Below are 13,376 nucleotides of genomic sequence, written 5' to 3'. Positions count from 1 at the left end.
CTCTACAACATCCATTACATAACTATTGTTTAGTTTTGTCCAAAAAAAAAGAAAAACTATTGTTTAGTTTAATTTTATGATTTCTGTCGTAGCTAGTGTTTCCAGCTAGCTAGCTCTCTTCATTTATATGATCAGATATGGTTAAGTGTGATTTACTATGTATATGTAAACAATGGTAGATAAAAGAATACATAAGCATGTTGACATCTTTATTTTCTATGTGTTATACAAAAATTATTTATTTACTATAATGTGGTCAAATATACATGGAAATGTCATGTTTCAAAAAGAAAAGATAAACTAATTATTGCACAAGACTACACCAATAATATAGGTTGTATTGTACTTACTGAACTTTATCTATATAACTCTCTCTAATAACACAAACCTATTCTTATAGTTTTCTTTCGAATTCAAGAATTTTTAAATCGTTTTGGTCACGAAACGCACGAATTGCGTAAAAGGATCACATATATCATTTTCGTGTGATATATGCAAATTGAGTATGATTGTAAAAGAAAGATAATTTTTTAAAGGGATATAGCGATCGAGGTGATGACAGTGATGATATATTTGTGCAATCATTATGACATTTATTAAAAAGAATGTAATATTTCTCATTGAGCTCTCTATATTTATACTTTTAGCATAGCAAATGGTATAGGCATATATATAGCTGATTCTATATAAATATATCTACTTGAAAAATATAAAGCAAATGATAAAAGGGGATCGTTGCTAATGCTAAACCCACCACGTGTTTCCGCCGCCATATTCAGCTTTTTTTGTGTGCTTCGATCGACTTTTTCTTTTCTATTTTGCGATCGCATTTTTTATATTACTTAAAAAGATTCCCAATTGCCTTTCCTCTGTGTGTTTTCAATTTGTAAAATATTTCGATCAGAATAACAATCCATCGCATAATTGGTTAAGGGCAGTAATAAATTATAAAATGGATCGGATCAATCGTTAAACTACAAACGTTATTGTCTAAAATGATTCGCGATAGTAAATACTAATAAATATTCATTTATACATCTACATCTTATAGACGTGAAAGAAAGCATAGATTATACACACATGGACGATGGTAAATATACATTTTATACATCTACATCTATAGATGTGAAAGAAAGCATAAATAAACACATATGGATATGTGTGTGTGGGTGAGAAATAATATTAGTTAGGGATGCAACGCAGTACTCGCGGTGCAAATGTAATTTGGAAGAGTACAATAAAATACGATAGAAGTTAGAATCGTGGGTTATTAATATTTGTATCCGTCCACAATTTTATATACGAGCCGTGATATTCCCGGAAAGTATATATAGAGAGAGCTATACACGAATCCTAGCTAACCGGATCATCAACATAAAATATAACCAGATATGCAACTAAAATAACACAAGGAAATTAAGAATTGAATCGACAGAGCTCCAAAGAAAGAGCACTAAACATTTAATAAATCTTTTCTTATATATATATATGTAGAGAGAGAGAGAGATAGTGATGATTAAATAAAACGCTAATCATATAATTAACCAGGAGAGAACAAAGCATAATACTAACTATAAATAGACTAATGACAAGACCCACTTTGTGAAAGAGAACGATCTGTGCTATATTTTGCAAGAAGGGGAAAAGGTTTTGATTTCTTTGTTATCCGTAAGGTTTTATATTATAAATACTTTAATTAAGTCACGCAATAAAAAAGATAGACATGGGGAAAGGATTTCAAGTTGTTGTTGTGGTGAGAGAGTATGATCCAAAGAGAGACTTAACGAGAGTGGAAGAGCTTGAGGAAAGCTGCGAAGTCGGATCTTTGTTAGTTGATCTCATGGGTGATCCGCTTGCCCGGATCCGACAGTCTCCTTCTTTCCACATGCTGGTACGTATCTGTCTAGCTAATTACTAATACAATACGTTTAATTATGTTGCCAGTGGTGTTGTTTTGCTTAACTTGTATATACTCGTTTTTGGGCAATGCACGTGACAGGTGGCAGAGATCGGTAACGAGATAGTTGGGATGATCAGAGGAACGATCAAGATGGTGACACGTGGTGGAAATGCATTACGTCAAGAAGACGGTGTTTCGCCGGAAATAAGCACCACCAAGCTTGCCTTCGTCTCCGGCCTCCGAGTCTCTCCGTTTTACAGGTTAGAGTTCTTAATTAAATTGTTCTTCATAGAAAGTATATAGTAAGCACAATCACTTATATATATTTAAATTATATATATGATGCTTACAACTTAAAAACTATAATATTTTGATGATACATAACGCCTAACGGGAAAAAGAAGTTTATTAACGACTATTTTAAAGCTTTTAACTAATAATTCTTTTTTTGGGTGCGTATATTTTAGGAGGATGGGAATAGGACTGAAGTTGGTGCAAAGACTCGAAGAATGGTTTCTACGAAACGGTGCCGTTTACTCTTACGTGCAAACCGAAAACGACAACACAGCTTCGGTCAAACTCTTCACCGAGAAAAGCGGTTACTCCAAATTCCGTACACCCGCTTTCCTGGTAAACCCGGTCTTCAACCACCGAGTCACCGTCTCTCGCCGGGTCAACATCATCAAACTCGCTCCCTCCGAAGCCGAGTCACTCTACCGCGACAGGTTCTCCTCCACCGAGTTTTTCCCTTCGGACATCAACTCAATCCTCACCAACAAACTCTGTCTCGGCACTTATATGGCCGTGCCACGTGGCGAGGACCATCTTCCCGGGTCGTGGGCCGTTATAAGTATATGGAACAGTAAAGATGTGTATAGACTACAAGTCAAAGGAGCGTCGCGTCTCAAACGCATATTAGCAAAGACGACGCGCGTTTTCGACGGTGCGTTGCCGTTTTTGAAAATCCCGTCGTTTCCAAATCTTTTCAAGTCGTTTGCGATGCATTTCATGTACGGTATCGGCGGAGGAGGGCCACGAGCGGCGGAGATGGTGGAGGCGCTTTGCTCACACGCTCATAACTTGGCTAGAAAAAGCGGTTGCTCCGTCTTGGCTGCTGAGGTGGCCAGTTGTGAGCCGCTCAAAGTTGGTATTCCTCACTGGAAAGTGCTCTCACCGGAGGATCTTTGGTGTTTGAAATGTCTCCGAGATGACGGGGACGATGACGGCGTAGATTGGACCAAGTCACCACCTGGATTGTCTATTTTCGTTGACCCTAGAGAAATATAATAATTTGCATAGAATATATACATATTAGAGGAATCTAACCACCAAACACAAAAACAAACAAAAATTTCAAAACCAAATACTAAATCTGAGTGTTATACAGACTTAGTTGCACCTTATCATTTTCTGTAATTTCATACTGAATAAATCGGATTACAAGCACAAGCATAGCAAAACTTTGGTATAGTGTGTAACTTGAATTATAATCGTAGTATATATCAACGGATTGGATTGTTGGTGTACGAGTAGTTTGTTATATCTACATATCATAATTCTTATAAAATGTGTTAAATTTAGTATCAATTATTTCACTGTTTAAGTCAAGTATATAAAGCAAGTTGTAACTTCTCTGTTTTATTTTGGTTTTCCATTTAAAACCAATTATACAAGCTAAGTAGTGATAATTGAATAAAATCTCAACTTGTTAGATTACGACTATACGAGAATGTAAATCTCCAACCCCTTAGCAAAGGAAGTCAAAACCAAATTTTATTTATTATATACTTCGTCCACTTTTTTGTACAAAGGAATATGTTTTTTTTAGTCAACGCCGAAAAAGTGAATGAATCGAGATAATAAAAAGATAATCAAAGTAAATAAATGACTAAAATGGTACAAACGTAACCTTTTGAAAGTATATAAATAAATTTGATGACGTAGTAGAACAAAGAAGCTCATGGAAACTTAAAATTCTACTTTTCTTTATAGTTTGTATGGTCAATTATGCCGGCTAACACCCTTTTTATTCTTTTTTCTTAAATATTTTAATTCTTGCAAATTGGTAAGTGTTCTTAATTTATTATCGTCACAAAGAAGAACAGGTTCGTGGAAATTTCTTTGGTCTAGTGGATTCACCAAAAGCTATTGACACTCCATGATCCTCCTCTAATTGGAGATTCCGCGTTCGCACAGAAACGGAAACAAGCTTCTATTTCAAGATGTTTGAGGTTTAACGTTTAGATAATACGATTTATTAATTTGCAGATTAAGAGATAAACTTACAGGAGATCTACAATGCATAATTAGAAGAAAAACAAAACAAAACAATGTACAATCGGAACCGTTCGTTGTGATTCTATGCATAGAAAAAGATGTGTCGTCAGAAAAATTTGCAATCTAAAAAAATTTATAGTCTATGGTAAATCTAATAAGAGTCGGCTCGGAAAAAATTGTTTGTATTAGAATCGTCATTGTAACAGTTCTCATAATTTGTAATAAATAATAAACTAAAAAATAAAATAAAAAAAAGAGAAAAAAAAAAGAACATGTTCCATCAATAGATATGAAATTTTTTAGTGTAATCTTTAAAAGATTTTCTTGACATTATTCTTTACTTTTTGAAAAAAAATTAGGAAAAAAATTCTAAAGCCTTAAAGGCATCATTAGAATTTGGATATCTCAAAATTGTAACGGTTACATAAACCAAAAGCTTTGGGTTTATATAATCACCAAAAAAAACTGACCCAAATTCGATCTAAAGGCAAAGTTAGATTAAAATATAAAAGGCCTAATTAGAAAGCCCAAATTATATCTAAAAGTTAAGACGATGATTTTCTGCGGCGAGTCGACGGCGTCGATTTATCACCGACGGTGGTGGCTGAGCCAGGGCTTTCAGATGTATCTGTGCTACTAACATCTCCAACACCGTCTCTATCTTTACCTGTCCAAAGCTTCGAAAATATCCGAGATATTACAACTCCTTTAGCTTTCGTTTTCTCAGAACTACTCGTCTTGTCTCTCGTCGTCGTCGTCTCCTCCGTGGCCGTGACTGAGTCACACTCTTCTTCCGTTGTTGTCCTCGAGCTCCCGTGAGAGCCGCTTGGTGGAAGAGAGGGTTTCGCTGTGGGACACGTGGCACGTACTTGCTCGAAGAAGAGGATCTGCACTACGACTCTTAAAGGTAACCTCTCGTTTTGCACGGCGTGAGCACATGCTTCCGGCGATAGTTTCCGGCAATCCATTAATCTGCATATTGATTTCTTCTCGCTTTTTGTTATTCCTGGATGTTGCTGTGAAATCAAATATCAAAACTTTAGTTTTCAGTTGACAAGAACACAATGCATATTGATCATTTGTTCATTATCTCAAACTTAAAAACTAAAACTTTGAGCAGAAATTACCTTTAAGAACATGTCAATGGCACGATAAACACCATCGTGTGATGATCTTGGGAAATTTGAAACCTTTTCTGCAATTGCGATGAACTTTAAAGAAGATAAATTGGGTTCGACTCTGGAGATTTCAGCTAAGTATCCATCGATTAACTTGGCGACATTTGCTTTTGAACTGTCTGGAACAAAACCATTTCCTTCGTTGATGTCGTCTGAGCAATCAAGCTCGTCTCTTTTCTGTGTTTGTTTAACAAACTCATCGATTAAGGTTTCAACTATGTCGATGTCATAGACTGTTTCACCTCCATCTGGAGCTCTGATCAAGAGATCACTCACATTTGCTTCCTCTAGCTTCTCTCCGATTCTTCTACTTAGCTCTTTCCTCTCTTCTTCTCCACATTCCGAAGAAACAGAGGATTTCAGTAGTTTGATCAAGAATCCACAAGAAACACTCTGTTTCTCACTAGGCAACAAAGAAACCAATGTCTCCAACAAAGATCTGTGTTCGAATACATCTGCATCATCGTCACCATCTTGGATCAGTAAACCACGGTTTCTCTTTGCTGCATAAACCTCAAGAGCTTCTCCTATAAACTCAGGCAAAACCCCGCCTTTTCTTCTGATAGTCGAAATCACTCTTTTGAATAAATCAATGCTAAGCTCAGTGAGATCCTCTATCCACCAATCTCTTGGTACGCCGTTGTTGTTAATCTCAGGTGGACGAAGCTTTCTTCGGTTATACGTATAAGACCAATCTACTCTTGCTGAATCAATAGCAGCTTTTGAAGCGATCGACTCCAAACACCGTACATTGATTTTCACATCTTCTGACCACGGATAAAATGATCTTGTCGTCTGTAGAACTATGATGGAGTCTTTCCAGCTTCTTAAAACACTCGAGTTCAAGAAAACCTCGATCTTGTAAACAAGATTCCCGCTTTCAATGGATTCATACATCTCGAGATACTCAGCAGCGCAACGCACAGCTACAACATTGTATGCGTTGAGGGTCACAGTCATTCCATAACAGAATTTAGCGCATATCTCAAACGCTGGAGGCCCTCCCGGGATATCGGGGATGCGGATTTCATCATCTGATTGTTCATCGCTCGTGGTTGTGGCGATTAACTTCTGAAGACGAGCGCTTTTAGACAGAAGAGGAAACTGTTTTTAAAACAAAAACAGACAAAAGTAGATTCACTATAGATCAGTAGTTAAACTCAAAAATCATGGGTTCCAATAAGTTCTTGAAAATAGTAGATATTGAAGTTACCTTATGCAGATAGAATTTGACATCCCCAACATTTACAACTACATCAGTCGCTAACTCAGTTGCTACATATCTATAAACACAGGAAGAGAAAACGTAAGATGCCGAAGCAAAAACATATGAAGAAAGAAACCAAATCTTGAAGACATTTTTACCTTATGGAATCTTCATCGGACTGAAACGAATCCGGTTTGGATCCAAGTTTCATAAACTTCATTTCTCACAAATAAACAAACCAGGAAGAAGTTTCTGAAGATTGTTCTGCTCTCTTTCTCTGAAATAGTATTTGTGACGACAAGATCATTAAGGATTCAAAATCTGAGATCCTTATTGGATGCAAAAGTATAAACAAGCAGAGTATTGTTGAAGCATAAGCTGTGAAACATTTCTATATATTAGACTTTTCAGACTTAAACTAAAAGAGAAGAAACATATGCGTTGCTTCTTCAGTTGCTAACCTTCAGAGAGATTAAAGGAAAACATGAAAGACCATAAACAAAAAGAAAAGAGAGAGAGTGAGAGGTGATCCACTAGCTTTGTGAAACCGACACGTACTCGTAGCATACTACTTGTTTATTATTATCAAATACTCTGTTTCTTTAATGTTGTGTTGTTTTTGAACCGAATCTTATCAGGTTCAGAAAGCATCAAAGGAAGAAGAAACAAAAACCCAGAACCCTAGAAAAAAGTGCGAATATCCGATTAAGAATAAAGTAGTTCTTGGTTTGTGTCGAGAAACAAAAGCATTATAAAATAAAAAAAACAATGGAGATCAATGAAGAAGTGTTGCTTCCTGAAGGACCCAAAAGAAAAAAGATTTATGTTATATCAGTGAGACCAAACACAAGAGACCCATTTATAGTGAGTTAAGAAACCAAATCATGTGGTAAGAGTTTTCAAATCTACAAAACGAAGGAACTTATAAATGGGTAGAGAAATTCACAAGCTCTAAAAAGGTGATTTTTAGGTTTTTGTTTCTAATTTTGGACCTAAATATCATCAGGAAAAAAAGACAGCAAATTTCAGGAAAAAAAAAAAACGAAAAATCATACCTTTGGGTGGGAAAAAGAAACCTTGTTTAAGGATCAATTCGATGAAATGAAACGAGACAGAGGCAAGAAAAAAGTGTGGGCAATATTGCTGCTGCTGTGTGTAGAGACAGAGAGAGGAACAGAGAACTGTAATCCAAGAGTAATCCGACAAAACACAAAACAGCAATCCAACAAAAAAAAAAGAAAAGAAAGAAAAGCTCTAAGTAAAAAAGAAAGAGAGAAAGAGCAAAAAAAAACAAGAGAGAATCAAAGAAGATGAGCTGTTTCGTCTTCCTTCACCGTAGTGCAAATCTGAAAGCCTCAGAATGTTCTGTCCCCTTTTATCTCCTCTCTCTCTCTCTCTCTCTTCTCCCAATACCCCACTCTCTGAATCAGCACCACCGCCTCCACCACTCAACTTATAAAATCTTTATACTACTACTATACTAGTCAGTATTGTATTAAATTACTTTAAGATTAAACACACAAAAAAAAGTAAGAAAGAAAAGGCTGTGTGTTTGATGATAATATATCCCAAGGATTTGTTTTGGATCGAATTCACTGTGATGTGTTGTTGTTGCTTTACTCTCTCTTGTGGATTGTGGTTGTGGATACCTATAATAAATTTGGAAGCAATGATTAAGCTTTAAAAAAAAACTAGTAGTACCAGTAGCAAGTAGCAGCAGCAAAGGATTGTATGCGTATACATAAATTCAGCCACGCTAATATCTGACAAGTTAAACTGTGGTGTGTCTCTTTTTCTTTTCTTTTGCATAAAATGAATATCACTCGAAAGAAAAAAAAAAAAAAATCATAATTTTGGTGATATGATTATTTATGAGTCAACAATATTTTTAGAGTCGTCTTCTTTATATGCAAATTGTGGGAGTCAATTCAGTCTTTTCGGTATGTTCCATTCCATCCACAAGGATTTGTGCAACCTACCAATAGTTTGGTTTCATGAGTTGACCCTCGAATTAAAACCCCATTTAGGACCAAAAAAGACGTTTTTGGAAAAACCAAATTGTTTGTGTTTTTAATATTAAAAAAAGTTTGCATTACTACCATATAGAGTTAGACAAAAAGAAAAGAAAATGGTACATATTTTTCTTCAAATAAATCTCGTTAAATGTATACGATTATAAATGTTTATATTTTAGGGGGATAACATGACAGACTCATAGACCGATCAAACAAGTGAACCCGTCTTTTGTCCTAGTGGACGAAAGGGGGACCGCACGCAACATTCTTTTTTTTTTTTTTTTTTTATAAAGTATTATTGTAATAATATATGCTGAAAGTATTATATATAATTAACGTTCAAAAATATAAAAATTCCAAGCAGCTACTACTATGAAAATTTCTTCGGCCTTTTAATTCTTTCACCAGACCCGCAACACTGAAATCCAAAAGGATCCAATGTCAATTAAATAATATATGGATGTGTTACGCCTCTAATTTTATTCACGAGTAATATAATAACGTTGCTTTGTAGCGCCATGTCACCCTGGTCCTGGTGCGCTTCCGCATGAATGTGCTTCCTACATTTTTTAAGATATAAAACCATGCCATTTAAATTTCTTATTAGGGGGAATCTGACGGCCATTACCATAATATGTAAGGCTCCGTATGTGATTAAAGAATAATTTAACTAGTTAACAAAAAAAATAAGAAAAAATTGGGTTTATAAATGAGCCCTTTTGTGTATAATTTGTTAATTTTTGTTTTATCAAGTCACACACTATGCACGATACAATACTTCCTCCAAAAAGAGTGTGGCTAGCGCTTTGGGATAATTTTGAGAAATGTAAAACTACTAAACAAAATGAAAACATAATAATTAGATAAATAATAAAAAGGGGAGCACATAAAAATGAGGGTCACATGATTATGGAGAAAGATAAGGGCATCATCCTTAAGGGTTTGGTCGGTTAGGAGAAAGCTGATACATGATTACTTCCAACGGTTCTGGTCAATGGAACTTTTAATAGATTTGAACATATTACTAGTACTAGTACATGTATATATATCCCGCATGTGCTTTGTGGATCTTTTCAACGTCCTATTTATCTCTTGAATTGATTATCACCATCAAGTGTAGAGTTTCTTCTCGATACGTTTGATACCTTGTCATACTATCAAGGTTTCTAATTTCTCCTCAACACGACAACAACATTTGAACGTTTCCAAAGGTTTCAAAAGACATGGCATTGATTATACCTCGAGTGACAATTTGACCATTTCCCGTTATATACGTTTTGTAGACTTGGACATGGCCACAAGGTAAGTGTATGGCCATAATACCAAATAAGTTTATGCTATGAGTAATATCATACGTCTTAGAGACATATATATATATGAGTTGCTTAGGTATCAAATAAGTTGTTGGTTAAGATGATAATGCTTAAATATCGTTTTTAAGTTTATCTCATTCTCGGTCTTGTAGAGTAAAACGTTAATTAAATTAGTAAAAACAAAGATTAATTTGAATAATCAGAGGCACATGGGAGAAGCAGATTCTTATAGACAAACAAAATCGAATGCATGCATATATTGCAGATTCACCTCCGTCTCCGTGTTTGGTTTAACATGTTCGAATCATTACTCAGTCAAAGTTCTTGTAGTTTTCAACTTTTTCTACCTTATTTTATTTATCGTCTATCATTAAAATACAGGTTTCAACTTTCAGCACCCTAAATAGTAAATATGCATTTCTGCTTCTGCACTATTGGGCCATTAAATAAAAAGGCCTAATAAGTAAATATACGAGCCTTTAAAACAAGCCCATTCGGGAAAACTCGATGACGGTCCAATGCGTTTTAAAACCGGCCCTTTCAAACCCACTAAAGTGGAATAATAAGTGGTGTTCTTCGACCTAATCATGATTTTAGATTTAAGCAAAAAAATATAAAACAATAACTGGAATATACAGACAGTTTATATGTGAAGGAACAGATCAGTAGGAGCTGTGTGTGAGTAACAGAATTCAAGTGGCTTTCCTTTGCTTGCGGAAGTTAATGAAGTATAGATTACGACATAAAAATATTAATGTATATTCAGAAATAAATTACAGAGTGGTCCACTATATAATAACGTGTACGATCCAATCATGAATCATCCATCTCTTGCATTATTATTATTTTCTCTTCTTCTTTTTTTATATAGAAAGAAATATATATATCAATATCCCAATTGTGTTACCTCTATCTATAAACAAATCCAACAACAAATAAACATTTCTTCTTTCATAAAAATAAAAAATACTGTAATAATAATGCAAGTCCACTCCAATCATTTTCGATACAGACTCAGTCAAGCAGCCGAAGCAACCGGAAAGAAACGACCGTTAATAAATCTTCACCGTCCACTAACCCCCCTTCCTTGCTTGAGTACACAGTTGACTTTTTACTCCCAGACCGAGTCAACGTTAAGATATCGTCACTGAGACTTGATCAGCCGGTAAATTTAGGTCAAACCCACGGTGGCCACCGATCGCGATTTCTTCCGATGATCTCTCGTTATCCACATCGCTGATGTCACTACCAGTAGCGACGACTTCTACACTGTCGCTGCTACTGCCGTTACCGTTATTGCCACCGTCGTAGTGACACCGTTTGTGTCCACCTAAGGCTTGACCAGATGAGAACGACTTGAAACAGATTGAACAAGTATGTATCTTTCCACTTATTTGACCAACACCCACGTTACTAGTATTAACGGTAACGTTGATAACGACGGAACCGGCGTTACTGTTACTGTGACCGTTATGAGACAGTTCTTGCTTACCGGAAGTGATTGTAGTGTTGTTATTCGTGGGTTTCCGGTGACTCGTCTTGTGTCCTCCTAAGGCTTGATAAGACGAAAACGACTTCCCACAAACACTACACTTGTAATCTCGGTGATCGGACGGTGAAGGACGTGACGACTGAGGAAGAGATTGTACGGCGGAGCCACGAGCGAGCATGAGGAGACAAAGAGCGAGATACTCTTCTTCCGAAGCAAGTTTTGTATCCGTTTCTTGATTCTGATGGTGATCAAAACGTTGGCGTTTTGTGCGTTTTCTTTTGGCCCATTGCTCGAGATTCTCCGGCTCCATTTCTTCGCGATACCGGATAAAAGGCCGAGCGGTGGTGGTGGTGGTGGCTGTAGGAGAATTGAGAGTCTCGAGAGCCATATGTGGCTTTTAATTTTTGGAGGTATTTAAGAAGAAAGAAGAGTGAAGTGTGTGGTGTATTGTGAGCACGTCTTTGTGTTTGTGTTGTGTGTGTTTGAGTGTTAGTTTTGTTTTTTATATATATAATAGGAGTACAAATCTTTAGGATTGGGATTTGAGAGTGGGAACGTGGGCTATGAGTGATCAAGTGGTGCTGCTCTTGCTTTCTTCAATCCATTAAATTCCTTTATTTTAACATAAAAGATGTAATATGTTGTCATTAATTTTGGAATAGTAGACGAATAATTTACCAAGTCAATGCAGTGTTGTTTATAGTTAGAAACTGCCAGAATTATGTATCTTAATTCCGTTTATGTTGAATTGTAAAACATTACTGCTCCTCAAGAATCAAGATACAGAATTGTGTAAATAAACACACTTTCGAGTTTATCCACTTAAGCTAACTTGTCATCACTAGAAACTTTCTATCGATCCTATAACTTTTTTCGGGGGGATCTCAACTTTCATTTTCATGCTGGTTCAGTGTTCTATTTTAGCCACTTGCATTATCTTAAATTTCCTATAAAGTCTCAACTATAACATACTTTTCGCCGTAGTGACCCAAACTTATTCAATAATGCAAAAGGAATAACGTCGATTAGGGATGTAAAGATTAAAATTAGAAAGACTAATTGTTCATGAAATGGACTACTGCCCTATCTTCGGAGGAGTTGTATTAACAATAAAATAAAGAAAAAGAAGAAGCTTTTGCCACTCTGGAGTATCATCTTTTATTTTCGGTTGGTGATATGTGGTGGTGGCGTTGGGGATACTACTTACGTGGCAGTTTCACATTGGCTAAAAGAAGGCTGGATTATTCTGGTTGACCACGTGGCGTAACAAGAATGGCGAAACTTTTCGGTGGATAGTTAAAGTCGGTACGAGACTTAAGCCTCAGGCTAACATGACGGTGACACTTCGTTGCACCACCGTCAACACTGTCACATACACTATCTAAATGTTTGATTATCTTCGATTTTTGCTGGCTCTTTTTTTTTTTTTTAAACAATAATAGCACACTTGATTTTTCTCGTAAGAATGAATGTACGTGAGTTTGTGTGTGTAAAGACTTGCCCACTAGTCAGCATAACAATTGGGAGGTCGTTGACGGAGGAGATAAAAAAAAGAAAAGAAAGAAGAAAGTGGAGTAAGTCTTGGTCTTCGAGTTTGTTGTTGCATTATGATGAAGTGGGTCGTCTCGTCGTTACTCATAACAAGTTTTGTCTACTTAGTCAATTCAACTTCCCAAAACAACGCTTCAATCTTAAAAGCTGTCGCTATACAGAATAATATTGAGGACATGTTCTACGCGTATTTTAAGTTGATTCAAGAAACAGTGTTTAAAAAGAAAAAAAGAAAAAATCAATCAATGATCAAAATGTTTAATAGACCACGATGACAAAAGAACAAACTGATTACTTAAGGTATAGATAGCGTTTCAGTTGAACTACATCAACAATATCAGAGTGGCGCAGCGGAAGCGTGGTGGGCCCATAACCCACAGGTCCCAGGATCGAAACCTGGCTCTGATATTACCTTTTTGATTATTTTTTTCCTCGTCTAACAA

The 13,376-nt window shown here is 36.0% G+C and overlaps 3 protein-coding genes and 1 non-coding gene across 4 annotated transcripts; 2 read left to right on the top strand and 2 right to left on the bottom strand.

Moving 5' to 3' along the window:
- The first annotated feature begins 1,653 nt into the window (after window positions 1-1,653).
- Window positions 1,654-3,384, top strand: LOC17874625 (probable N-acetyltransferase HLS1). Its single transcript, XM_006282172.2, has 3 exons — window positions 1,654-1,891; window positions 2,000-2,160; window positions 2,368-3,384. Exons 1-3 carry the CDS (start codon window positions 1,724-1,726, stop codon window positions 3,185-3,187), a joined length of 1,149 nt encoding a protein of 382 aa, XP_006282234.1. The 5' UTR covers window positions 1,654-1,723; the 3' UTR covers window positions 3,188-3,384.
- Window positions 3,385-4,542: 1,158 nt separating this feature from the next.
- Window positions 4,543-8,348, bottom strand: LOC17875742 (BTB/POZ domain-containing protein NPY3). Its single transcript, XM_023788714.1, has 5 exons — window positions 7,618-8,348; window positions 6,721-6,839; window positions 6,569-6,638; window positions 5,305-6,459; window positions 4,543-5,193 (listed from the first exon to the last, which is right to left on the bottom strand). The coding sequence occupies exons 2-5, from the start codon at window positions 6,780-6,782 to the stop codon at window positions 4,723-4,725; spliced, it is 1,758 nt and encodes a 585-aa protein (XP_023644482.1). The 5' UTR covers window positions 6,783-6,839; window positions 7,618-8,348; the 3' UTR covers window positions 4,543-4,722.
- A 2,472-nt stretch (window positions 8,349-10,820) lies between these two features.
- LOC17877157 (zinc finger protein AZF1) lies at window positions 10,821-11,952 on the bottom strand. The gene has a single exon (XM_006279622.2). The coding sequence runs from the start codon at window positions 11,768-11,770 to the stop codon at window positions 11,024-11,026; it is 747 nt and encodes a 248-aa protein (XP_006279684.1). The 5' UTR covers window positions 11,771-11,952; the 3' UTR covers window positions 10,821-11,023.
- A 1,317-nt stretch (window positions 11,953-13,269) lies between these two features.
- Window positions 13,270-13,341, top strand: TRNAM-CAU. The gene has a single exon. It is a non-coding gene; the product is annotated as a tRNA-Met (tRNA).
- Window positions 13,342-13,376: the final 35 nt, after the last annotated feature.

The sequence above is a fragment of the Capsella rubella genome, unplaced genomic scaffold (assembly GCF_000375325.1).
Source record: "Capsella rubella cultivar Monte Gargano unplaced genomic scaffold, Caprub1_0 scaffold_8, whole genome shotgun sequence".
Taxonomy (NCBI): domain Eukaryota; kingdom Viridiplantae; phylum Streptophyta; class Magnoliopsida; order Brassicales; family Brassicaceae; genus Capsella; species Capsella rubella.
The sequence above is the reverse complement of the archived record's forward strand: the minus strand, read 5'-3'. Positions and strand labels throughout refer to the sequence as shown.